Raw genomic sequence first — 25091 nt, forward strand, 5'->3', positions numbered from 1 at the left:
TCCACTTTCAATGTGGTTTTCCTTTATTCATTTTCACACCTCAATGGAGAACCATCGAAAAAGTTAGGTTTAGAAAGGAAATCAGGATTAAGGCTTTGGACACACAAAGTTGCCAACTAGACATCCAATTAAAGAGGTTGAGTCTATTGTTTATGTGAATCCAGAATTCACACAGTTGAACAAAGCTAAATACTCAGGATTGGTATGTGTATAATGACTTTGAAAGCTTTCAGCCTGAATGGGACCATCTGAAAACGTTGGACAGAGTCCCTGCTCCAGGAACAGGGAGTGGGGGCGGGGGGGGGGGGCTGTAGCGCGACCGTGAGACCTCTGTAAGGGGCACACTGGCCTCAAAGGGTGAAGGACTGGGTCTTAAGGAAATCGTCAGGAGTTTGGAGGCGGGTGGGCAACTTTCAGGCAGAGGATCAACATTTGAAAGACATGGGACTCTGGACAAAATACGAGTACGGACAGGTGAAGGCCACAGCTGAGGTCAACAGGGCCGCGCGCGCCCAGTGTCCGAACGCCACGATGCCTTTCGCCTCTCCTCAAACTCTTCTCAGCTGGCCCAAGCAGAGTCGCGATAGACCAGCCCAAGCGACGAGGCCGAGACGCCCGAGTCCGCGGCGAACTGCCAGACCACTAGCAGCCGGCCGAGTCTCGCGAGAGCGCGCCGTCGCTGGCCCAGCATACCCCGCGCCGCCGCCGCTGCTGCCGCCGCCGCCGCCGCGCCGCGGCTTGAGGGCGGAAGGCTGGGGGAGGGTAGCGGAGCCGGCGCCGCCGCCATGTTGAGTCTGAGGCGGCTGCTGTAGGCACCGACGGAGCGAGCGGGCGTGCGGAGCCGGGACCGCAGCGTGGGTTGTGCCTCTCTGCGAGCAGCCCAGAGCGGCGGCGGCGCCATGAGTGGGGGCACCCCTTATATCGGCAGCAAGATCAGCCTTATCTCCAAGGCGGAGATCCGCTACGAGGGCATCCTGTACACCATCGACACCGAGAACTCTACCGTAGCCCTCGCCAAAGGTACTCCGGGGTGGGGTGTCGGGCCGCGCGCATCGGTCTCGGCCTGCGGCCTTCTCGCTCCTTCCCTGTCCCTTCCGTCGTCCGCTGGGAGGCCGCTTCTTTCTCTCCCTCCAGGCCCTAGCATCGCGGGCCGGGCCGCGCCGCGGCCTCCCCCAGGGGTCCCCGGCTTCTACTGCCGAGGTCCGCGCCTTCCATCCGGGAATTACACGACCGAGAGCTGGGCGGGCGGGGCGACCCTGAAGTCCCAGAACGGGCAGGAGAACGCGGAGCGACGTGTCTTCCAACTCTGAAATTCCGTGGTCTGTCGTCTTACCACGAAACAAAGCCTGAGTAGTCAAAGAATTTTTCCGTCTCGCTTGAGTTTAGTGCTGATTTCTTGATTCTACAGCACCATTTTCTCACGTTCTCAATTTCAATTTGTTGTGATATTCCTCAGGTGAACTGTAACTAATGTGCTAAAACTTTGGGTTTGCTCTTCAGTGCATTCTCGAGTGGACCACATCCCTCTTGTCTCCTATGTGGCATTTACCTGTTAAACCGAATCCTTCTCAAAGTCTGTTCAACCATCTCTAAAAATGCTTGCTGCACTCGCGTCTGCCCTGTTTCTGGAAGCCTGGTGGGGAGGAGGGGTCAGGCTGGAACCTGGACGCTTGTTCCAGAGGCAGAACTGTGTGGCCCGTGGGTGCCAACCGACCCTTGTGAAGGCTCCCTGGGATAGGGAGTTCTGGGTGTTGAGAACGAGGGTATCCTACTTTAGTTTTTAGCTTCGCCACAGTCTGTGTGTATGGGTTTTGTTTCCTTCCCACACGCGCTAGGCCTTCCTTCCGCCAGGAAACCAGGAGTAAATAAACTTTTTAGCTCTCGATCTTGAAAGATATCTCGCAGGTTTGGCATACATATGAGAGGGAAGCACGATAGCTAAGGTAATTTTGCCAGCACATCTGGTAGACTTAGGGAATAAGTAAGTAGCTTGATAAGGACAGAGGTCCAGGGCTACGAAGGAATTTTCTAAATCTTTAAAAAAAGAATTAATCTTTAACTGGTAGGAGACTCATTTCACGGTATAAAACAAGTATTTAATGACATTTTTTTTTGGATGCTCTGGTAGATCTTTCTCGATAGCACTCGTGTTGGGACAAATCTTGACTTAGTTTCCTTTTCTGTTCTTTTTCCAGACGGGTATTTTGCCGGGTAGTGTTTTTGGTTAATGACTTTATGAAATTATGAAAAAGGCTCTCTGAAGTTCTTGGTGAGAGCCATATAGAGATTGAAAACACTTTTCCTTAGTAAAGTCGTTTAATAACTTTTAAAAAACTACTATTTCACCTAATCTCAATGTTAAAGTATCTGTTAGTTTAGTGACTTGTCAGTTAGTTGGCTGTGCCGCCACCTCTCAAAGAAAAAAACCTATACATTTTTAAGATTTCTAATGTATTCCAGTCTATTAAAAACCTATGAATATACTCTTCTGTGCAAGAAACCAAAATGTCTGTATTTTGTTAATGACCCACATTTAAAAAAAATATTCCTTTAACCAGCTTCTAGAGTCAATAACATTTTATTAATCTGTAATAGTTAAATCCACATGCCAAACATAATATTAATTTTATATCATGACGATAAATATGTGATACAAGGACAGCAATGAAAAGATTAAAAAATCTTTTTATTTTTATAAACATTTTTATATTTAATCCCACATACATAATATATGCTTTTTAAAAATTAATGAGTTATTTAATGTGTTTGGTAATTTGTGTTTGCAAAAAATTAGAGTTATCAAATCTTGGCATATGTATTCTCCTTAGCAATATCTAATCTAAAACTGCTTTATAATTATCCAGTCAACACTAGACACTTACCGGATTTCAAAATTAGAAGTGGGGTGTTTGGTATTAAAATTTTAGAATTTGCATTACTTCTTGAGTAATTTGATAACTGAAATTCCACCTTTATTTGGATGAAGGATGACATTCCAATACTAAAGCTGAAAATTTATTCATGGAGTTTAGAATACAGTAGGTATTTGTATTTAGAGGTCCTGATTAGTTTTTTAAATTATAGATTGAGTTGATCTCTCTGAGTAACATTACTAGAATTCTCTTTAGGATATTAATTTTTTTTAATACTCTCTAAGGAGAGTGTTTTCCTTTTTTTTAATTGCAAAATATAACCACAAACATTGAAAAGATGCATAGCCCTTGCAGGGTGGCTCAGTTGATTGGAGCATCATTTCGTACACTAAAAGGTTGTGGATCGGATCCCTGGCCAGGGCACATACCTAGGTTGTGGTTTTGGGCTCCATTTGGGTCCTATGGGAGGCAGCCGATTAATGTTTCTCTCTCCCGCTCTCTTTCTCCCTCTCCCCCCGCCCCTTTCTCTAAAAATCATGAAAACATCCTCAGGTGAGGATTTTTTTAAAAAGAAGAAACATAGATAAAAATGAAATATTTTAAAACAAAGATCCTTGTAAATAACACCCAGGGCAAAACAGGCATTGCCAAGATCACAGAAGCCTCTTACCTCTTGCATCTTCCCATCATGACTACTGCCCTTTTAAGGCTAGATATAAACGTCACTCTGACATTGATAGCTTTGTTACTGAAGTTTTCATTCCTAAATAATAGAGTTTAGTTTTGTCCATTTTTTAACTTCATATAAATGGAATCATCTTGTATATAAAGAGGTGGGCAAAAGTAGATTTACAGTTCTTATGGAAAAACATATAACACAAGAATAAATAATAATATAAGAATAAACTTGTGTTTCACATACAACTGTCAACCTACTTTTGCTCACCCCTATATTTCATTTTGGGTTTCATCATGGCATAGTAGTCCATCATAAATATAACACAAGTTTATCTATTCTGCAGGTGTTTTGGATATTCGGCATTTGATGTTTAAATTGCTTACATGTTTTGGCTGTTATGAACAATGCCTTTATGAAAATTGTGTTTAAATGCAGTGATGCACATTTTTGTAAATTTTTGAGGGTATACACTTTGAATTGCAGGATCATGAGGAATGCGTGTCTTTATTAGGTAATGTCAAGTTTTCCAAAGCAGTAGTTCACTAGTTTTTGTTTCGGTTATTAGTATATGAGATTTCTAATTGTTCCACATCCCTCACCAACAATAATGCTTAGTATCAGATATTTTCATTCTAGTCAGTCTGGTGGGTATGTGGCTGTACCTGGTTTTACTGTCCCTTATTACTAATGAAGTGCACAAATTCTCGTATCTTGGTCATTTAGATTTCATTTTTCATGAAGAGCCTTTGAAATCTTTTGTCCATTTTTCAATTGAATTGCATGTGTTTTTCTAGAGTTTGGTCTTCTCAATGTGAATCTTTTGCTGCATCTATCTGTTGCAAATAAATTGTCTTATTCAACAGTTTCTTTTGGTGAACAGAGAAGTTCTTCATTTTGATGTAAAGTTGTTTATCACTCTTTATCTTTATGGCTAGTGTTTCTTTTCTTGCCTTTTTTTAAGGAATTTTTTTTTCTACCCCAAGATCATGGAGATATTTTGATGGTCTTTTCAGAACTTTTTTGCTTTTGTCTTTTCACATTTAGGTCTATAGTACATCCGAAATTGATTTTGTGTATGGTGTGAGATATTTAAATCTTTAAATTTAGTTAAGGGATTCACTTGGTTTATATGGTCCACATTATAATTTGGACCATTTACTTGGATATTACTTATAATTTAAATTCACCTGGAACTCTGAAATACTGTTGAAATTTTGAGCTAGTCACATTTGATGTGATATATAATTAGGGTGACCACATGGCCTTGTTTGTCCTGGTGGAAAATCCTTCTTTGTGCCTATGGTCTGGCATAATTATTATGCTTCTTTTCTCTTTTGAAAGTGTTTTAGTTTGGGTGATAAATTGTATGGTCACACTATAGCTAATCAAAAACCCAATCCCAAAGGATTTCACAGATTAGTTCTTAATTCTTTAAAAGTGAAATTGAGGTAAATTGATAGGCCTTGATACTCACAATCTTCTAAATGAATGTCAAGAAGTCTTACAGGCAACCTTGAAAGACTTAGACGTGAGTCTGAATTGTAGTCTGTCATCACATCTCTGAGTTTATTTTATTCCTAGCACTGATTATGACCTAAACATAATAAGCTCATAAACATAAGCTTATTTGCATGTGTTTATTTTGTGTCTTCACCTTCTCCCCCTCCCCCCCATACAGTGAGTTCGTGGGATGAATGAATGTTTTATTTAATGAATGGGTAAATGGAAATTACTTAGCATTTTAGTTTATTAGTCTTGTAGAATTCTCTTGGGCATATCTCCAAATAATGCTTTTTATGTTCACAATTGTATTTGTCTTCAAAATTAAAATACCTAACATGTTTCTCCCTTCCATGCAAAAGAGTAAGTAGTTTTGGAGAATTGGGATACAAGAGGATAAAATCTTTTGACAAAATTGATATTGTTGAGGAGACGGTTTTATTTTATGGCTCAAGCTCAATTGAAGTTTTCAAGATTCAATTCAGGATACTTGAGAGAATGGCAAAGTTGTGACATGCATGAATAATTTGTGGAATATTTCCAATTATGTATGTAACTACGATGCCCAAGCACATACTAGATCTTGGAAGCACCATGAAGTCAGGATTTTTATTTCATTCATTGCTCTATCTTTAGTGCCTAGAATAGTGCCTTGCAAGCACATAGCAGGCTCTTGGTAAATATTTGAATAAATGAAGGATATTTGTAGTTATTGAAGGTTTCTAATTATGGGAATTTAAAAATTCAGGGAGTACACATTTCCTGTAAACAACATATAGATTTTAACACTTTAAATAAAATGAATGAAATTTATATCTAACATATTTGGTTAGTTGTAACTAGTTAGTTAGATGTAACTGGATAATTCACTTCTCAAGTGAAAACCAGATTGCCACTGTATTAGGAAAAGAAACTTTATGAAGAATGATTATATAAGCCAGCTGCTTTTAAAATGGTTTGTCCTTAAAATTAAAGTATTGGTGGAGGGATATAAAAACAGGTAACTTAGTAATAGAATATTTCCTTAATTATCTTTTAAGTGTTGCCCATTGGCATTGCTTACCCACTTTTTGATTGTTAATTAACCACTTAGTCATAAACTCCCATGAAAGAGTGGGAGAGCCTTGTATAGTGAATGAAATACTTGTGAAGTGCTGTATTGATTTCTTGCATTCTCACACTGGGGATCTAAAATCAGCAATTCACAAAATCACTGCCTAGAATGTCAAAGATCTAGTGAAACTTGAAGCTGTAATTTCTTTTGGTTGCCCTATTTAATCAGGTTGCCAGAATTTGGAGTGTTGGAAATGGTTTACTCTTTCTGTGTAGTCCACAGAAATACTTGATAATTATGGGAGTCTGAAGTCAGATACCAAAAACTAACTGCATTTTCCAGTGGAGTAAGATAAGCTGTGACTTTTGGAATCAGAGTAGAGAAGCAGAAAGCCTGAAAACAATAATGGAAGGCAGGAAATAGAATAAAGAAATCTTAATTTTGGTATGCGCATGACATAATAGCAGTAAATGCAGATGGTTTGATTTGAATGTATTACTATGTGGTAGAAGAGGCCCTCTATAGGGATAAATTACCTTTTGTCTATGATGCTTTAAAGTAATATTTCAATTAACCATTTTTAAAATTAGATGTCATAAAAGTAAAATTTTTAATGGGTAAAATGTTAGTCTGTAAAATATTTTATTCACAAGGTTCTTATTCTAATTTTTGTAGGGTGTGTTTTTGTTTTTAGAAGAAAATGTGATCCCAAAGGTCAGTTGAATACATAGTTACTCTTTGACCTTGGACAAGTTATTTAACCTTAGCTTTAACTTCTGTCTTTTAAATAAGTATATAATAAGTAAATAAATATAAACTGGTTTATTGTAGTCTCTCAATAGAGTAGCTATCTCATTATTGATTATATCAACATAGGATATTGACCAGTTTCTCTCTAAATTCATGTTCACTAATACAAGAGTCATATCATATTTCCATAGTTTGTTCATTCTCTTTTTCTGCTTGACTGTCCCATTCCTTCTGTTTTCCTCAGATCTTCAACACCTCCTCCCCCATCTTCACTTTTAGCCTGTGAACTTGCTTCCTATTTAATTGAGAAAAGAATAGCGAACAGAAGAGAATTTTAATCAACTCATCCTGTATGTACCCAGTTACCTGCATCTGTGCCCGAAACCTTAACCTTCCCTCTCACTATAAACTGTTCTTTCTTCTTTCTAAGGCCACCCTTCACTGTGCAGTAGGTTTCATCCTCTTTTGATGATTCAAGGACACTGTTCCATCAGTTCCCTATTCTCCTGTATATTCGGTTTTTCCTTTTCTACCAGATCTTTTCTGTTTCATTACATATAGGCTGTTGTTTCACCCACCTTAAAAACAGCAGCAACAGCAAAACACTACTACTATTAACTGCGTTTCCTCTTTTCTACCTTTCATTTCTGTTCTGCCTATATACCAAAACTTCTTGAGGGAGTTTTCTGTGTCATCTGTTTCTATAATTTTTTTGAACCCACTTTATTTAGGTTTTTATTCCCACGAAAGAGAAGCTGTTCTTATCAATTTTACTAAGAACTTTTTTGTTGCTAAATCCAGTGATTGCTTCTTATCCTCAGACCAGTCTACATTATACTGCACAACTGGTCTTCTCATCTTGAAACACTTTATTCACTTGACATCATCCTGATTTCTCTCATACTTCACTGGTTGCATCTCGGTCTCTTTTGTTGATTCTTCAACTCCTAACCCTCTAAGTGTTGGAGAGCTCCAAGGATTAGTTCATGTTCGTTTGTTCTCTCTTTTTAAAAATTATTTATTTTTATCATCTGCACTCTTCTCTTGATGATCCCATCTAATACATGGCTTCAAATTCTATCGATACATTACTGACTATTGCCTCTAATCTGGACCTTTTAACACCCAACTTGCACAGTAAGTCCTCACTTAGAGCTGTTAGTGGGTTTTGCAACTTTAAGTGAAACAACACATAATGAAACCAGTTTTCCATAGGCTACTTGATATAAAAAAGAGTTGAGTACCTACAGCATCAACGTTATAATGAAAAGATGTTATTCTAGAACCTGTTAAATATCCAAGTACCTCACTAACATCATCTGGAGGAATGTCTGTTGGACATGTACCCTTCAATGTGTCCCAAACCTGTTTCTCCATCAGGCTTCGCCATCTAATTGAATGACAACTTATTCTTTTTGTTGGTAAGACCAAAACCTCTGAGTCATCCTTAATTCCTTTATTCCTCTCACATCTCATGTGTTTCTGAACCTATCAGCTAGCTCTACTTTCAAAATATATCCAGAATTTGACCTCTTACCACCTCTACTGCTCTACTTTGGTCCATTATCTCTCACTAGTCTGTTTATAGATAGCCAGGGGTTCCTGTATCTTGTTTACAGTGTTGACCTCTGACTTGATCCTCTTTTCCCCCACAAAAATTGCCTGAGTGCATCTTTGTCATCGCAAAACCAAAAAACATGGAATATGTGAATGGCAGATTTTCTTAGCGAACCATAGTTTTCTTAATTACTTGATTGATTGGTTGGCTATATTATTCCAAATTCAGAATCTTTTTTTCCTATGGAACTTTGAAGTTATTGGTTTGTTGTCTTCTAACATTCTAGTGTTGCTGATACCAATGTGATTCTCAATCATTTTTCTCTCCAGAAGTTTTACCCTTGGATTTCAGAAGTTTTGCAACACTGGGGTATTTTTTTTACTGAGTGGTTCTCTGTGGACCTTGTAAATCTGAAGACTCAAAGTTTTTTAAACTATTCAGTTCATTCATTCTCCCCTCTCCCCTCTCTCGCTGTCTTTGTGGCTCTCAGATTAGTTTCTGTTTTTCCCTTATGTCATGTTTTCATATCTCTGTCTCTTGGTTTTATAGTTTGGGAGATTAAAATGTAAAACCAACCAGAAGGAAGAATACCTAAATGAAACCAGTTTAAGAGTCAAGTTTAAATTTAGACTGCAGATTGAACATGCTTTTACTTTTCCTTCCTGTTGATAAATCCTGGTAAAACTGTACTAGAGGGACTTCCTTTTAAAAGGCATATAAACCTGTAAAGGACAAGGTCAGTTTTGAAAGGAGGCAACAGCAACAAAATTTTGGAGGCTGAAAAGCAAATGGATGAGTGTAAATGACTTCTTAGCAGAACTGAGAAATCTGGAATCTAAATGAGTAGTTGGTAAAGCCAATAAGTAACTTAATTTGCACCTGGCCTCCTAAAAGGTTCAGGAATTGGCATCACCTGGTGCTACAGAAACAAGACTATGAAGTAATTAGGGGAGAAGATGGAACTAAAAACTGGAAGATTAATGCAAAATTTGTTTCAGCAGTGGTGATGTTTCCAGTCACCTTGTACATTTCATACAATTGGATAGGTATTCTTCAACTCTGGTACTCTCTGGGAGGATGAGGTAGAGGTTCTGGAGAAACCTAGACACAATTCAGAGCAGAGGTTACCTATTGGGTGTCCCGCCGGCAGCCCAGGATGCCTGTGAATGTGGCCCAACACATAATAGTAAATTTGCTTAAAACATTATGAGATATTTTTTTTGTGACTGCATTGTCACCATGTATTTAATGTATCACCCTAGACAATAGGTCTTCTTTCAGTGTGGCCCAGAGACGCCAAAAGCTTGGACACCACTATAAGACAGCATGAAGCAAATGGGGCAGATAGAGGGGAAGCTTGTATCTGCCTGGTGCTTATTATTTGATAAGCTGTTGATCCAGGAGAAGTACTGAATGCCTGCTATGACTGCATGCTAGATATAGTGCTAGGTGCTAGGAAACAAAAGAGAGCAATACAGACGAATTTTTTGAGGACACAGCATCTGAGCTAGGGCCTGATGGATAAGTCACAATTAGCCTCATGAAGAGGGTATCTAGGGAGAAATGTTCAGTCCAAGGCCAGAGGGAAGCAAACACACAGACAACCACTTATCCTGGCTCATAACACCTTGCAGTTCATTTAAGGTGGGACTACACAAGTTGTCATTTAGGCCTTCAGGTCAGTCAGATTCCTTCAGGTCTGGGACCTTTTTATAAGGTTCCCTTGCATTGGAATGTTCTTCTCTAAACTCTATGTGGCTGTGTTGAAGAACTGAGCAGTGCAACATATTGAGATAGGAGTCACAAGGGAAAGAGCACTAACAGCTCTGGAAGGCTCCAGTGCCAATGAAAATGTGTCAAATAACAGACTCAGGACCACACCCCCACTCATTCCCTTTCTTATTAGCTTCCTTTGCTGAATTAATCTTAATTTATTCAGTTTGTTGTTTGAATAGCAGACTAACAAGTCTTGAGGGGGTTTTTTGGTGGGTTATAGGGAGGCATTGAAAGTTTTAGCCAATAAAGTGGCATTCCAGAGTCCAGCTTTAGGAAGTTTATGCTGACAGCATTGTAGAAAAATTGATTGGGAGTGAGGGAAGAAACTGACAATAGTGAGGTCAGTTGAAATCTTTTAAGAGTTTGGAAAAGATAAAAATGTAGGCTGAAACTACTTAAAATAGTAAGGAACAGATACCTGAGAAATTAGGAGAATGGGTTGGACTTTTAAAAATTGCCTGGACAAGGAACAGGGAGAAAATGAGCAGTGGTCCACAAAGATTAGTTTCTATCGACCAAAATTGGGCATGGATCAGGAGGGAATCAGGTTTATCCTTTTGGATTTAGCTTGAGCATTATCATTCCTGCAAAGCATTCCCTGATTCTTCTAGATAGGAATTGTTAGGTGCACCTGTGTTCTCATTTGACCTTCTGTTTTTGGAGGGGGGTGTTTATCAAGCTTTTCTTACTGTTTCACTGCCAGACATCAGCATATTTTCCTCCTTTGTGTCCCTTTTACAGAGCAAATTAACTATTTGTTGGTCACATGAGGAGTTACTGTTTCTGGAAATGTATCTTGGTCAGAAAATGCATAGTTGAATAATAACTTAATATTTTATAGAAAAAGGATGATAAATGAAGACGGTATTAAGCATAATGTATTCTCTCAGAAAAGTCATCCCCCACAATTACAGGTTTGAAACTTTGCTCAGTTAATTAGCTCCTCTTATCTGCAACTTCACTTGCTTCCTCCATGCCAGATTCTTCCCCTTGAATTACTAATATATGTAGATTTACTCAGACATATCTTTTCTCAATCATGAGAATTTCAGGCTGAATGTAAGGGGACAATTACTAGTGAGAATAAGAATTTAGGGAGAGTTGCTCTGGGTGTTGTGGCTCAGTGTGTTTGAGCACTGGCTGCTGAACAGGAAGATTGAAGGTTTGATTCCTATTCAGGGCACAAGCCTTGTTGCCAGCCAGGTCCCTGGTTAGGGGGCATGCAAGAGGCAACTAATCAATGTTTCTCTTGCATATTGATGTTTCCCTCCCTGTCTTTTTCCTTCCCATCCCCTCTCTCTAAAAAAAAAATAAAATCTTAAAAAATATAAAAATTAAAAATTTAAGGAGTAGCATGAAAAGAGAATTGTAAAACCAAAAAAGCTATTTAAAAATTTAGATGGTGATATAACAAAAGTAATAATGTAAAACACATTTACAAGAGCCTCTTTGAAATTGTAGATAAGAAAGATCTTGAAATGTAAGTCACAGGACGACAAAAGAAATAATTTCAAAGAGATTTCTGAGCCACACCACTGATCACACCACAACCCACTGAGCAACACCACCCAGAACGACTCTCCCTAAATTCTTATTCTCACTAGTAATTGTCCCCTTACATTCAGCCTGAAATTCTCATGATTGAGAAAAGATATGTCTGAGTAAATCTACATATATTAGTAATCCAAGGGGAGGAATCTGGCATGGAGGAAGCAAGTGAAGTTGTAGATGAGAGAAGCTAACTGAGCAAGGTCTCAAACCTGTAATTGTGGGAGATGACTTTGGGGAAAAAGAAATAAGGGTCCTGCTGGCGGCGGCTCTTGGTGGGGCAGAGAAGAGCTGGAGGCACCCACTTATCCCCAAGGCCACCCTACAGAGCCCAGAGAGCCAGGGAAGGGAAGCCCTTTAAGCTCCTAGGAATTTTAGATGTCAAGAACATTCCCTGTGCATGGAATGTGCTATTACATATGGTTCGTTAGGACCTGTTGTAACTGACCTTAGAAATTTTTTGTTGTCTGGTAAAATTAGAAGGTCATGTGATGTTGGAGGAGGAGGATTTATCTTGGTGACTTTAGGATGCCGGTTCCGTTGTAGATATAATAACTCAAAGCCCATATGAAAGTACCTACTTTGATCCTGAAAGAAAACAAACCAACAGCAACAGCAGCACTTGAGCAGAGTCTCCAGTATAGAAACCCAAATACAACTCACTGAAGTCAGTGAGAACAAAGTAGAGATCAACTAAATGAAGTATGTGTAAGTTGTAAAAAAAGAAAGAAAGAAAATATAAGAGTCTGTCTTCCCACTCAAGACTGTAAAAAAGCATCAAGAACATATCACTTCCACCTGGGAATATCACTGGAAGAGTAATGTGACAGTAAATTTTTTATCAACTTGGCTGCGTCTCAGTGCACAGATATTTGATCAGATATTCTGGATGTTTCTGTAAAGTTGTTTTTTGGATGAGATTAAGTCTGTGGGCTTTGAGTAAAGCAGATTACCCTCCATGGTGAGGGTGGGCCTCCAATCGGTTGAAGGCCTTATTAGAACAAAGACTGACTTCCTCAGAATAAGAAAGAATTCTGCCAGCAGACCACCTTTGGACTCTCTTAGGTCTCCAGCCTACCAGCCTACTGTACATATCTGGGGTTTTCACTGCCAGTTCCTTAAAATAAATGTGTGTGTGCATCCACATTGTGTTGGTTCCATTTCTTTGGAGAACCCTGACAAATACAAGTAGTAAAGTATTTCTAAGCTGAAATTTAGGATAGGTTGGATGTGGGGAGGAGCTATAGTAGAGGAGAGAAAACCTGCTCTGTGAATTGAGAAGGATGAGTGTGGTTGAAACTTGTTAGTGTAAATGGGTTCGAACCAGTTCTTACCACTAATACTTGACAGGAATTTTAAATTTAAAACTACATCATAAATCTTATTCTAATTTTTTTTATTTGAATTTAGCCTTAGTCTCCTTACTTTTGGGCATTTCTTCACTAATTCAGTCATTTGTTTATTACTGTCACGTATTGGTATTCAACAGACTGGAGTGTTTTTTTTCTTTATCAGTTGATATTAGAGTCTTAATTTTTAATTTGTATCAAAAAAAAATTCAGGCTTTTGGGCCCTAGCTGGTGTGGCTCGATGCATTGGAGTGTCATCCCGTGCACTGAAGGGTTGCAGGTTTGATTCCTGGTCAGGACATATGCCTGGGTTACAGGTTCATTTCCTGGTCAGGGTGCATGCAGGAGATGGCTGATGGATGTTTTTCACATCATTGTCTTTCTGTCTCTCCCTCTCTGCCCCCACCCCCAAAATCAATAAATGTACTTTCAGGGGAGGGTTTAAAAATTAAGGTTTGTGGAAAATACTGATGAGGTCATTTGGGGGTACTAAGTATATTCAATTACGTATATGTTTATCTTATTAAACTTAGAAAGCTTTGGTTTTTTAATACTGTAAGTACTGTTTTGGAAAGTTGGTCACTTCCCTCTAGCCATGTACTATGACTATATATACAGGTGTTAATTCACTGGTAACCATGTTTGATTCGTGTGATGTTTGAACTTGCCTTGATCTGCAAATAAAGGTTTTTAGACGACTTTGCCAGAAATTTGACCTTATGAATTAGAAAAAAAAGACATGATTAATCTGATGCATTTCTATTAATAAACGTTTGCTATTTGTAGCCATACCAGGGAGTTGATTATATTCTTTAAGTCTAATAAAGAAAAGTTTTCTTCCTATTTCACACACACTTCTTAAACGCTGGTCTAGATGTAGGTTTTTCTAGCTTGGGGAATAAGAAAAACTAGAATACCTATTAAAGCAGTGTGACAACTTTATCGAGTTTAGACTACAGAGAACAACCACCCCTAGTTTCAGCATTCTAACCTAACTATTCCCATTTTGTGTGTCCTCTTCCAGGCTATATTTGTAAGGAGGGGTATATGTGTGTGCTTTATTGAGGTAAAATGTATATGATGTACAGTAACTTATAAAGTATATGATGTAAAGTACATGATTCAGGAGCATTTAGTCTACTTACAACGTTGTTCAACCACCACCTCTTAGTTGCATATTTTTTCGTCACTTTAGAATACCCCTACCCATTAAGTAAATCCCTCCCCATGATCCCTCAGTAACCACTAATCTGTTTTCTTTCTCTATGGCTTTTATTTTGGATATACACTATCATATTTAAGGGATCATAAAATATGTGACATTTGTATCTGACTTCTTTCACTTAGCATAATGGCTTTGTAGCTTCATTCTAATTATAACGTGTATCAGCATTTCATTCCTTTTTATGGCTGAATAATATTTGTGTGTGTAATTTTTTTTTAAATTTGTTTATCCTCTCATTTGTTGATGGGTGTTTGGGTTGTTTCCACCTTTTGGCTACTCTGAGTAATACTGCTTTAAACATTCATGTGCAAGTTTCTGTGTGGACATAGGTTTTCATATATAGTGAAATTGTTGAGTCATTTGGTAATTCTCTGTTAAATTTTTAGGGGAACCACCAAGTTGATTTCCTAAGTCGCTGCACCATTTTACATTTCCACCAGCAATGTGCAAGGATTCCTGTTTGCCAGTATTTATTTTTGTTTTTTTATTATTAAAGCCGTCTTAATGGTAATGAAGTGGTATTTAATCATGGTTTTGATTTGCATTTCCATATTGACCAAAAGATTAAACATTTTTTCATGAGGTTGGTTGTTGGTATAATCTTTTTATGAGAAGTGTTTCCAAGTTTTTGTACATTTTTAATTGAGTTGTCTTTTTGTTAAGAATTCTTTATACATTCTAGATACTAAAGCCTTAAATGTGGCTTGCATTTCTCCCTTTCCATAGCTCGTCTTTTAACATTCTTGAATTGTTCGTTGATGCACAGTTTTTAATTTTTATGAAGTTTTTCTTCTTTTGTTGCTTGTGATTTTAGTGTTAAATCTTAAAAATCTATTGTCAAATTTGAGGTCATAGACTTATTCCTATGCTTTCTTTTAATAGTTTTATAGTTTGGGCTTTTGTTTAGTGCGTTAAGCCACTAAAAGGAAAATGTGGTTCTCCTCTTCTCACCAACTTATTCTCAGTACATCTTGTCACCAAATGTGTGAGTGTTTTACCCAATTCTCCAACTCCCCGGACACCAACTGGGAGCCCTACAGTTCAGTTCAGTTCTGACACTATCTGTCAACTTTTTGGTGTATAGGATGACACTCTAATCCACTGAGCAACCCAGCTAAGGCTAGATAATTTATTCTTTTGGATTCTGTTATAAGTGGAATTGTTTTCTTAATTTCCTTTATGGATTTATCATTGTTAGTATGTAGAAATGCAGCTGATTTGTGTGCATTGGTGTTGTAACTAGTTCTTTTTAATGAATTTTATAGTCTTTTCTATATATGAAATCCTAGCATCAAAAACAGATAGTTTTACTTCTTCCTCTCCAATTCAGATGTGTATTATTTATCTTGCCTACATTGTTGAATTCCGTTGGTGAAAATGGGCGTCCTTACCTTGTTTCTGATCTTAGGGGAAAGCTTTCAGTCTTTCACCGTTGAATACATTAGCTGTAGGTTTTTCATTTATGCCCTTCATGTTAAGGTCCTTTCTATTTCAAGGTCACTAAGTGTTTTTTACCATGAAAAGGTGTTAGTTTTGTCAGAAAAAAATTTTCTGCATCTTTTAAGATTGAGTGTGTGAGGTTCCCCTTTTTACTCTGTTAGTGTTGTATATTACACTGATTTTTTTTTCTGTTGAACCACCCTTGCATACTTAGCATAAAATCCCAACTGATCTTGGTATGTAATTTTTTAATATATTGTAGGGTTCAGTTTGCTTTTCTTCTCTTTTTTGGGGGGGGGAGGAGTTTGGGTAATTCTTTTTTAAATGGGAAAATTCACTAGTGAAACCATCTGGCCCTGGTTTTGTTGTTGTTGTTGTTGTTGTTTTGAGTTGACTTTTAAAAATTAAGTTTATTAGAGTAACATTGCTTAATATAGGGTCATATAGGTTTCAGGTGTACGTTACTGTGCTATATGATCTGTATATCCACCACCTATAGTCAAATCATCCTCCATCACCGTATGTTTGCCCCCTTTACTCTTTACCACCTCCCCATCCCCTTTCTGCTGGTAAGCACCATACTGTTTGTCTGGTCTCTTGAGTCTCCATTTGACATCCCACATATGAATGAAATCATAAGGTTCTTAGCTTTTTCCGAGTTACTTATTTAACTTAGCATAATATTCACAAGGTCCATCCATGTTGTTGCAAATGGCAGTATTTCATCTTTTCTTATGCCTGAGTAGTATTCCAATGTATATATGTACTGTATCTTCTTTATCCAGTCCCCTATCAAAGGACACATTGGTTGTCTCCATGTCTTGGCCACTGTGAATAATGCTGTAATGAACATAGGGTGCATATATCTTTGCAAATAAATGTTTTTGAGTTCTTTGGGTAGATAATCAGAAGAGGGGTTGCTGGGTCATATGGTAACTCTATTTTTCAGTTTTTTTGAGGCTCCACCATTCTGTTTTCCATACTGGTGAAACCATTTTACATTCCCACAAGCAACAAATGAGGGTTCCTTTTTTTGTCCACAACATCCCCAACACTTGTTATTACCTGTCTTGTTGATACAGCCATTATAACAGATGTGAGGTCGTATCTCATAGTTTTGATTTGCATTTCCCTAATAGCTAGTGAAATTGAACATCTTTTTATATATCTCATGGCCATTTGTCTTTTTGAGAGAGGTGTCTGTTCAGGTCCTCTGCCCACTTTTAATTGGATCATTTGTTTGGAGTTGTATGAGTTCTTCATAAATTTTGGATATTAGCCCCTTGTCTGAGCTGCTGTTTGTAAATAACGTCTCCCATTCAGTTGGTTGCCTTTTTGTTTTTGTTGTCAGTTCCTTTTGCTGTGCAGAAACTTTAAATGGTCCTGGTTTTTTGGAGGTTTTTGATTACTGGTCCAGTCCCCTGTTGAGATTTTCTGTTTCTTCTTGAGTCACTTTTGGGTAACTAGAAATTTTTTTGTTTCATCTGGATTATCTAGTTTATTTTGGCATACAAATATTATATCTTATAAGCCTTTTAATTTCCATAAGGTTGGTAGTGGGTCTTTGTTTTCATTTCTGATTTTAGTTATTTTCAGATTGTTTCCTCCATCCTTAGCCACTCTAGCTAAAGGTTTGTCAATTTTGTTGATCTTTTCAGAGAACCAACTTTTGGTTTTGTTGATTGTTTTTCTCTTCTCCATGTTGTTTATCTCTGCTCTAATCTGTATTATTTCCTTCTGCTGGATTTGAGTTTGTTCTTTTTCTAGTTTTTTACAGTGTAAAGTTGATTTATTTTTTTTAAGGTAGCAGTCACAGATACAACTTTGCCTCTTGAGTACAGCATTCTGTTCACCCCATAATTTTGGCATGTTGTATTTTCTTTTTCGTTTGCCTCAAAAAAATTTATTTTTCCTAGTGATTTCCTCTTTGATTCATTGGTTGTTTAAACATGCATTGTTTAACTTCCATGTACTTGGGACTTTTCCAATATTCTTTCTATTACTGATTTCTAGCTTTATTCCATTGTGGTCAGAGAAGATACTTCATAAAATTTCAGTCTTTTTCAACTTGTTGAGGTTTTTGTGTAACATGGTCTGTCCTGAAGAATGTTCCATGAGAATAATGTATATTCTGCTGTTTTTGAGAGGGAAAAAAGAGTATTTTCTCTCTCTTAAATGCCTTCACCAACACTACAGGGGAAGCTGCTTTTGCCCTTGAAGGTTGAAAAAAAAAACAGCCATCTTCTGTGCTGACACCTCGGTGGATTGCCAGGCAGGTCAAATCATGCAGCCCCAATTTTTGGAGGACAAGGTTTCTATTGCCCACCTCTCACCAGCAAGTTGTACCTAGGAATATGGACTGCCATACCCATAACTTGCCTGTCATGGGGATAGGTGATGAATTATAACAGCCATCCGCTATGCAAAATGTCAGTATTAACCAAAAATTACCAGCCTCTTTCTCTAAGAAGTACTCCCATGGATGCTACAAGTATTTGACTAGACTCCATAATTCCAAAATGGTTTACAGACTGCACTTGTCAGCTCAGTAGTAGTTTTTGATGTTGCAAATAATGTATCAGTCTATTGTAGGGATGTGTGTGACCAGAGTTGGAGAATTTAAGTAAGAAGTTTCATTCAGTAAGTCATGTTATTTTGGTGAGCTGGAGTCTCTTTAAGACTGATCCCGCTTTCTGGAAGTACCTCTTCACCATCACCCACTTGTCCAGTAACTTCCAAACTGGTCTGCTTCCATTTATTTTCCATAGTTACAGGACAAATACTATTGAATGGTGGTTGCCATGGACTGGAGAAAATGAAAAGTTGTGGTTCAGCAGGTATAAAGTTTCAGTTAAACAAGATGATTAAGTTCTAGAGCTCTACTTTTCAATGTTTTGCTTGTAGTAATGATACCGTACTGTACACTTAAAAATTTAAGAGTTTAGATTTTGTTATATGTTTTTAATCACAATTTTTAAAAAATAATTGAAATGAAAACATTAACAAAAATGCTGGTGAAATATATCCATCCAACAATTAAGTTGTTGGTAAGCTTAAAAGAGAAAAACCGAAGGCAGCCTGATGGAAGAGGGTATAAGGATATAAGGAAGATGTGAGGCGACTGCTGGAAGAGGGTATAAGGATATAAGGAAGATGTGAGGCGACTGCTGGAAGAGGGTATAAGGATATAAGGAAGATTTGAGGCGACTGCTGGAAGAGTGCATCAAGATCAGGGGTGCTTTGAAAGTGCTTTGAAGACCAAATATGTAGGCAGGTTGAGCCAAGAGGAAATTTGGCATTAGTGGGCATCTTAAACTGTTCTTCCATGGCTTGCCCCCTTTTTTTTTTTTTTTTTTTTTTTTTTTTTACTATTACCTACATGTGGAAATAATAAACAGGCTAGGGAAAATTGTGTGAACCAATGTGATTTCCAGCTGTACTGACATGATTTTTATTGAGTGATTCCCTATAAAAGATGAGAGTATTAGTTTTTGTATTACCTTTAGTGCTTTTCTCTTTTCTCCACTCATTCTTCATCTCCCAGTTCTTGTTAGAATACTGTGTGATGCTGTGACTTAGAGTTGAGAAGTCTCCTAGGACTGTCCTGACTTATCTTGCCATACTTTAAAACGGTAGCCTTTTTTGGAACTATTAAAGTTAAAATTTGTTCTAGGACCATAGTAAAGTGTCACATACATTTATATGCTTAAGTGAATTTATTGTTTATCTCTTATCTTTTGTTACCACTGTTTCTGAGTTTGTTTTGATAGAGCAAAAGGTAAGTCTCTGTATGTCTTATAGTGCAGTAAATTTTTTTCTGTAAGTACAGTGAAACCTTTTGATCAAATTAGGTCTTCATGTCAGGAAATTTCTCCTATATCTTTCATTATATTTTTTCTTACTTAATCTGTTGTCCTTCTCAGAAATAGCAGTTAACTCTTAGGTCTATAAAAACTCATTTTTCTGTCCTGGCTGGTGTGGCTTAGTGGATTAAGCGATGACCTGTGAACCAAAGGGTCTCCAGTTCTACTCCCAGTTGAGGCACAGGCCTGGTTTGTGACCCAGGTCCCCAGTAGCGGGGAGGTGCATGAGAGCAACCACACATTGATATTTCTCTTCCTCTTTTTCTCCCTCCCTTCCCCTCTCTAAAAATAAATGCATAAAATATTTTTTAATCATTTTCTAACATTTGATTGCTGTCCTTTTTCTTTACATCTTGTTTAATGATTGGTTTTACTGCTTTGACTGTTCTGTTGTTGATTTATTTACTAGTCCTCCTGTTATAAAAGTGGTGTCTGTTTTTCTCTTTCCTTAACTCTGTAGGCTACCTTTTCATTTCAGTGTTAAATTTTTATCATAAGTTTTATTTTTCTTAACAATTTAAAGTAACCTTTTGAATATGTGGTTATAGTTTTGATGGTTTTGTTAGGCCGTGGAAAACTAATGGAGCTCCTTTTATTTTGTAGAAGGGGAGGCCTTTGACTTTTACCCTCCTCTGCTTCAGGATGAGCTAATCTATCACTTCGGAGGGCTGGGACATTATACATTGTGTGGTGATGGTGGTGGTGCTGAGGTTTGGAAGGAGATTGAATTATTTGTAGTCTTCTTAGTCCTGCTTTTTTTTTTTTTCTTCAATTTTAACTCTTTGTTTAGCCTTCATTTTGGATAAAGGACAAAATGTAGAACCTTGTCACTTTACTGATAAAGTACTGTTTGGCTACCTGGGAAGGGGAATTTTCACGTTTTCTGCCTTATCTGCATCTCTCTCCCGATCCTAAGTTGGTGGATGTCAGTGAAAATTGGTGGGTGGTATGCTACATATGGTTTCTAGGATTCATCTTCCATATGAATCTTAGCATCTGATGATACTTTTTAACAAAATTTCATGGTATGAGTTTGAGATCACTTCCTGGATTAGGGATATTTTTAAACTTTTTTAATTTTGTGTAGTTTTCAGGAGGAATATTTTTCTGCAAACCTACACCTATGCCACTATCTTCCCTGGGAGTCTTATAAAGACAAGGAAGAATTTTTAGGATTTAAAAAGGCATTATTCAAGCTGGAATAACATTTGCCTTCAGTCTAGCTCTGGATCAGTTCTGTGGGAAAATGTATACATTCAAAACTTTGGGCAATGTTGAAGGGTTTACTTCCTCTAGAATGCTCTTTAAATGGATAATACATGATTTTTCAAACTTTCTTATCTGGAACTTTTATACGGATGCAGACATTTTCCGAAGTTTCCTAAGACAGTGAAGATATAACTTCGGTATTCATAAGAAACTCTTGGGGAATTGTGCAGATTTGTGGACGGTCTTTCCAGAAAGTCTGATTCAATGTATTTCAGTAGGGTCTCAGAAATCTTTTTAGCTTACCCTGATACCAGCAGTCCACAGTTTCACTTTGAGTAATGCCACTATCTTAAGTGTTAAAATAATCAGATTTAGTTTTGAGATAGGTAATTTAGGTAACCTGGGCATCTCAGGATGTCCCAAGGGGCTGGATAGCTGATAGCTACTTCTCTCAGCTTCTAGGTGACCTATTACTCACCAGGATAGATGTTCCTTTCATTGTTTTCTCATAACCCCAAAGTTCAGTTCCCAAACTTTGGTATTTAATGGACTATATAAATCTTCATGCACTCCCTCCCACACACATATGCACAAATATTACATAGGTTTCCAATTTTTTATTTTGCTGAACGAGGACATTAAAAACAAATCAACAGTGGAAGAAAGGACATTATAACACTTCCTCTTACAAGTACCAAAGATATAAATAAATAAATAATGTAGGAAGAACACAAGCTTGTAATACAGTCCTTTAAACAATACATTTAGCTCTACGCAAAGCCCACGCATTTTCCTCTTTTTAAAAAAAAATTACTTACCTACAGATTAATGAGTGCTTCTTCATGGGTAACATTTAAGAACTGCTGCTTAAATGTACTTGGAACAGTACACTTACAAGAGGCACTACCTAAATATGAGTAGTCACATATCTCATATTCTCTGTTTTTTTAACAGTTCGGTCCTTTGGTACAGAAGACAGACCAACAGATCGTCCAATACCACCTCGAGATGAAGTATTTGAATACATTATATTCCGTGGAAGTGATATTAAAGACCTCACTGTTTGCGAACCACCAAAACCACAATGTTCTTTGCCTCAAGACCCAGCTATTGTTCAGGTAACCGATAGTAAATGTCTTGGAATTCAGATTAACTTAATGCCCGTGGTTAGCCTTGGTTTTTGCCCCTCCCAGGGTTTTGAGGTTTTTTAATTTTCTCAGTTGAATGTTCATTCAGCTTACCATTTTCTAGTTCCCTAGATACCTTAAAATACCTGGATAATGTTTTCATCTAGTTTTTTCTCTTTAGATCATAAAGGACTAAATAAAGAAAAGCTGAGGAGTTTATTGTTATCATAAAATATTTTCTTATTTCAAAAACAGTTAAAATAGCTAACATTTATTGAGGTCTAATTATATGAGAAGCACTAGTCAAACCACCGCACATATATCAATCCTCACAACACCCTCTGAAGTTGGTATTATAATTATTCTCAGTTTTTACAAGTAAGATTGCAGTAGAGCCACAATTTGAACATACTCCGGCAGGCAGTCTGGCTCTGGAATCCAGGGTCCATGCCGCTATATTAATTCTCATGTGATTGCTATTATAAACCAGGGTGGTGATAGCTACTCTTATGTAAGATTACTAGTTTAAGGGTAGTGGGAGGAGCTAAATCACATTATATTGTGCATTTTGGGAGGGGGGGTGTAATATACATGTGTTTTATAAGATAGCCAAACATAAAAAAATTTTAACATAGGTTCAATTCTTTAAATAAGGTATTAAAAAAGAAGGCTAAGTGTTCTCAGTAAATGAATTGTGTATTTTATTAAAAACAGTAGCATGTAATGTCCAAATGACTTTATGTTATGGATTAAAGAGGGTGTCCATTTTAGTACCTGTTTGCATTTTAATTGGAAGCATTAAAGAAATTGTCAAGGCTCAGAGAGCCAGCTCTCTCTCTCTTGGATTCTAGCACAGAAGACACACCCAGGATTCAGGTGTTATAGCAGAATATACACAGACTGCCCTTTGGCATTTGTGGTTTATAGAATATAACCTTTAATTTGTGCAGTCTTATTTTCTGTCATTGGTCTGTTTTTCCAGGTCAAGTGTAAACTTGTTGAAGGCAGGACCAGATAAATATAACATAACTTTTTAGCCTAATCTTATTTTATTTAATCTTCACAGCATCAAATGAATCGCTTAATGAGATTTAAGCCAAGAAATCTCAATATTAAAGTAGAATACTTGAAGTGTTTATGGATGAAGAAAATTGTTAGCTTTAACAGCAGAGGAAGCAGGTTCACATAAGAGAATTTTTATTTGAGGGCATAGCTGATTAAAAGCTTGTGGCGCCCTTAGTTTTCCTCTGAATCCATTTCCTCCTCAACCTTTTTCCTTGTTAGAAGTCTTTGCGCTAAAAATTTGCATTAAAATATGTCTACTGATTTATCAGTGTAATACTTTTAAATTAACTTTCCCTTTTTGGGCTGTGAGTTATAAAACCTTAGTTTTCCCCAAAACAGATTCTTAAAATAATATGCAGGGGACAGCACAAATAGCACCCTTTTATAATAACAAAATCATAAGCATGTAATTCTGTAACATAACAATATCACACTCAAGCACACCATATGACATTTTAGGTGAAATGTTCATGTTAAAACTATAAATTATTACACCCATATTATTACCCTGCCAACCATGCTCAAGAAGGCATTACTTCTGCCAGTTTCTGTATTATCTTGCATAGGCTTTGTCTTCTAGTTATTGAAAGAACATTCCTCATGAACTTTTCTAATATGAAATTAAAGCAGAAAAAAGGAAAAGGACATTTTAACATGTATTTACTCTTCATTTGTTAAATGAATATTAAAAAGATAAGCTTTTTAATAAGAAGTGGTGAATTTCATTGTTGTAACATAAAATGGAGAAATTCTTTAGTCTTATCTATCCTTTCTTTAAGTCTTACTTTTGAGAAAGTAAATCTGAAGGAATCCTGAGAAAACCTGAACTTTCTAAATGGAGGGAGAAGAGAAACATTCTAATAGAAATAGCTGCCTATACCAGCGATTTTCACCTTTGTGCCACAAGAATTTTTAAAACTTGTGATACCTGACTTTGTCAGGGTCACTGACCTCTTTTTCCTTAGATTGTCAAATTTAAAAATGACAAGCCAACACAACAATAGCTATCCAGTGTGAATGGATCAAAATTATACCTTTTTTTCCTTTTTGTCAGATGGGCAAAAAAATATTTTTGGTGTGCCACAAAATTTTAGTAATTAGTTAATATGTACCATGAGATGAAAAAGGTTGAAAAATCTCTGTTCTATACCAAAGAGTGGTGGTATCTGTCAGACAGACAGACAGACAGATGATAGATAGATAGATAGATAGATAGATAGATAGATAGATAGATAGATAGATAGATAGATAAATTCTCCAAGGAAGCAGTTATTTAAATAATCAGCTTTATAAAAAGAAAAATCAAGAGAGCACAGATCAGAGTGGTATTGAATAACTTTTTCTAACTATCATAAATTTTGAACTTTCACCTTTTGATTCACCCTTTTGGTTGTATTTCTTGAGCACCTGCTATGTGCTGATACTAGCAGTGAATACAGATACAAGGTCTTGACATCAGTGAGCTTGTATCCCAGTAGTTATTCATGCAGTTCATATTTATATTATAAAATATTTTACATTGATAAGCTAGTATGTAACTTTGTATATATACATATTAAATTATATTTCAGGTTCAGTAAGTTAAGATTTTTAAAATTCTTTAACTTAATGATAACTATATTTAAAAATGTAAATTTTGTGTGGAATAGTTTGTTTTTGCATCTCTTCCCTGTAAACTTATTTGATACCTCAAATAATCAAAAATAAGAGTAAAATCAAAAGTGAGATGTCTTATTTGTCAGCACCAGACTTAAAATTCATTATTGCTAATTATGATTTTTCTTACATATTTTTTAAGCAATTACCTTACTTGATACTCAAATAACTTTTCCTCAGTTCTTCCTAAATCTGCTACAAAATGCTTTATTAAAGGGAAGAGTTTATTGTAGAAAAAAAGTTTTTATAGATCACATTGAGTATAGTTGGCACATATAGAAAACCCTTGAAACAACGCAGAACTCAGAGGCACCAGCCCCCATACAGTCAAAAATCCACATGTAACTTTTGACTTCCCTAAAACTTAAGTACAGTTGTCCCTCCGATTGCACAGGGGTTTGGTTCCAGGACCACTTGTA

At 37.0% G+C, this 25091-nt stretch overlaps 1 protein-coding gene across 7 annotated transcripts in view; it reads left to right on the plus strand.

Annotated features, from left to right (window-relative positions):
- The first annotated feature begins 692 nt into the window (after nucleotides 1-692).
- The window catches only part of LSM14A (LSM14A mRNA processing body assembly factor), a 53156-nt gene continuing 28757 nt past the window's right edge, over nucleotides 693-25091 (plus strand). For all 7 annotated transcript variants that reach the window (XM_054588993.1, XM_054588994.1, XM_054588998.1 and 4 more), the window contains exons 1-2: nucleotides 693-1020; nucleotides 21779-21942. In XM_054588993.1, coding sequence (XP_054444968.1) covers nucleotides 900-1020; nucleotides 21779-21942 — 285 coding nt within the window. In that variant the 5' untranslated portion in view covers nucleotides 693-899. The remainder of the gene's footprint in view (nucleotides 1021-21778; nucleotides 21943-25091) is intronic.

Source organism: Pteronotus mesoamericanus, unplaced genomic scaffold (genome assembly GCF_021234165.1).
Source record: "Pteronotus mesoamericanus isolate MK-2021 breed Mesoamerican mustached bat unplaced genomic scaffold, CSHL_Meso_final scaffold_165, whole genome shotgun sequence".
In the NCBI taxonomy this organism is placed as follows: domain Eukaryota; kingdom Metazoa; phylum Chordata; class Mammalia; order Chiroptera; family Mormoopidae; genus Pteronotus; species Pteronotus mesoamericanus.